General features: G+C 64.1%; 1 protein-coding gene across 1 annotated transcript in view; it reads left to right on the top strand.

Moving 5' to 3' along the window:
- The first annotated feature begins 332 nt into the window (after positions 1–332).
- The window catches only part of DOCK6 (dedicator of cytokinesis 6), a 39,763-nt gene continuing 39,080 nt past the window's right edge, over positions 333–1,015 (top strand). Inside the window, exons 1-2 of the mRNA XM_015565360.1 lie at positions 333–384; positions 680–933. Coding sequence (XP_015420846.1) covers positions 333–384; positions 680–933 — 306 coding nt within the window. The remainder of the gene's footprint in view (positions 385–679; positions 934–1,015) is intronic.

The raw sequence follows: 1,015 nt of genomic DNA, 5'->3' as shown, positions 1-1,015 counted from the left end.
GAGCCCAGAGCACAGCCTCCAGGCCTTTGCACTTGCTGTTCCCACTGCCTGGCACACTGTTCCCCTAGACAACTGCATGGCTGTCTTTCCTTCCCCTCCGTCTAAGCGCTGCTGAAGGACTGAGGGCCTGGGGGATCCCAGCTCCCATGGGGTCTTGTCCCCGATTTTCCTGCTGGCCCCTCCCCGAGGGTCCTGACCCTCCCTGTCTGTCAAGGGCAGTGCAGGCAGGTGACTCAAGCAGGCCGCAGCCCTAACCTTGGCTGCGGGCTGAGCTCTGGGAGTTCTGCCGCCTCTTACACACGCTCAGCCTCCCTCAGACTCCCTGAGAAAGCATGGAGTGCCTTCGGATTGCCAGGCCCCTGCCCTGCTCCCCACAGCCGCCCTGTGAGGTCAGAACAGCCACAAATGGGCAAACTGAGGCTGGGTGGTAGGAGTGGCCTGTCCAAGGCAGCCTAGCAGGCACAGGACGGTGCCCACATACTGGATGGCTGTACAGTGAGGTGTTTGAGGGGCCCCAGGCTGGACAGAGGCCCCCCAGACGAGAAAGCAGAGACCAGAGCGCTGGCGTGGTGAGGGTGGGGGTTGGATGAAGAGGGATCTATGACCCCCTCGTGGCCCTGCCCAGGAGCAGTGGCCCCATCTGTGCTCGGAGAGGGGGTAGGAAGGGCTGCAGTGTGAGATGTGTGGGTCTGGAAGCCTAAATTCTCTTGGCCAAGCGGCCTGTTGTTTTCTTGCCTCAGCCTGGATTCTTCTCTCACAATAAATTCGCTGGCTCCGAAGCCCAGGTTCTCAGGGCCCCGCTGCCCACGCTCTCCCGTCCCCACGGCCCCTTCCTGTCCCCGCAGGACCGTGGCCGCCGAGGTGAGGAAGCAGGTGTCCCGGGAGCGCAGCGGCTCTCCCCACTCCAGCAGGCGCTGCAGCAGCTCCCTGGGGGTAAGTGTCCGGCAGGTGCCCCCCTGCCCAGACCCCGCCCGCTCGTAGAGCTGGGGTTCCCCTGTGCCTGGGCTCTGTCCAC

This window comes from Myotis davidii, unplaced genomic scaffold (genome assembly GCF_000327345.1).
Source record: "Myotis davidii unplaced genomic scaffold, ASM32734v1 scaffold1439, whole genome shotgun sequence".
In the NCBI taxonomy this organism is placed as follows: domain Eukaryota; kingdom Metazoa; phylum Chordata; class Mammalia; order Chiroptera; family Vespertilionidae; genus Myotis; species Myotis davidii.
Note: the sequence above shows the minus strand (reverse complement) of the source record. Positions and strands in the feature narration are given on the sequence as shown.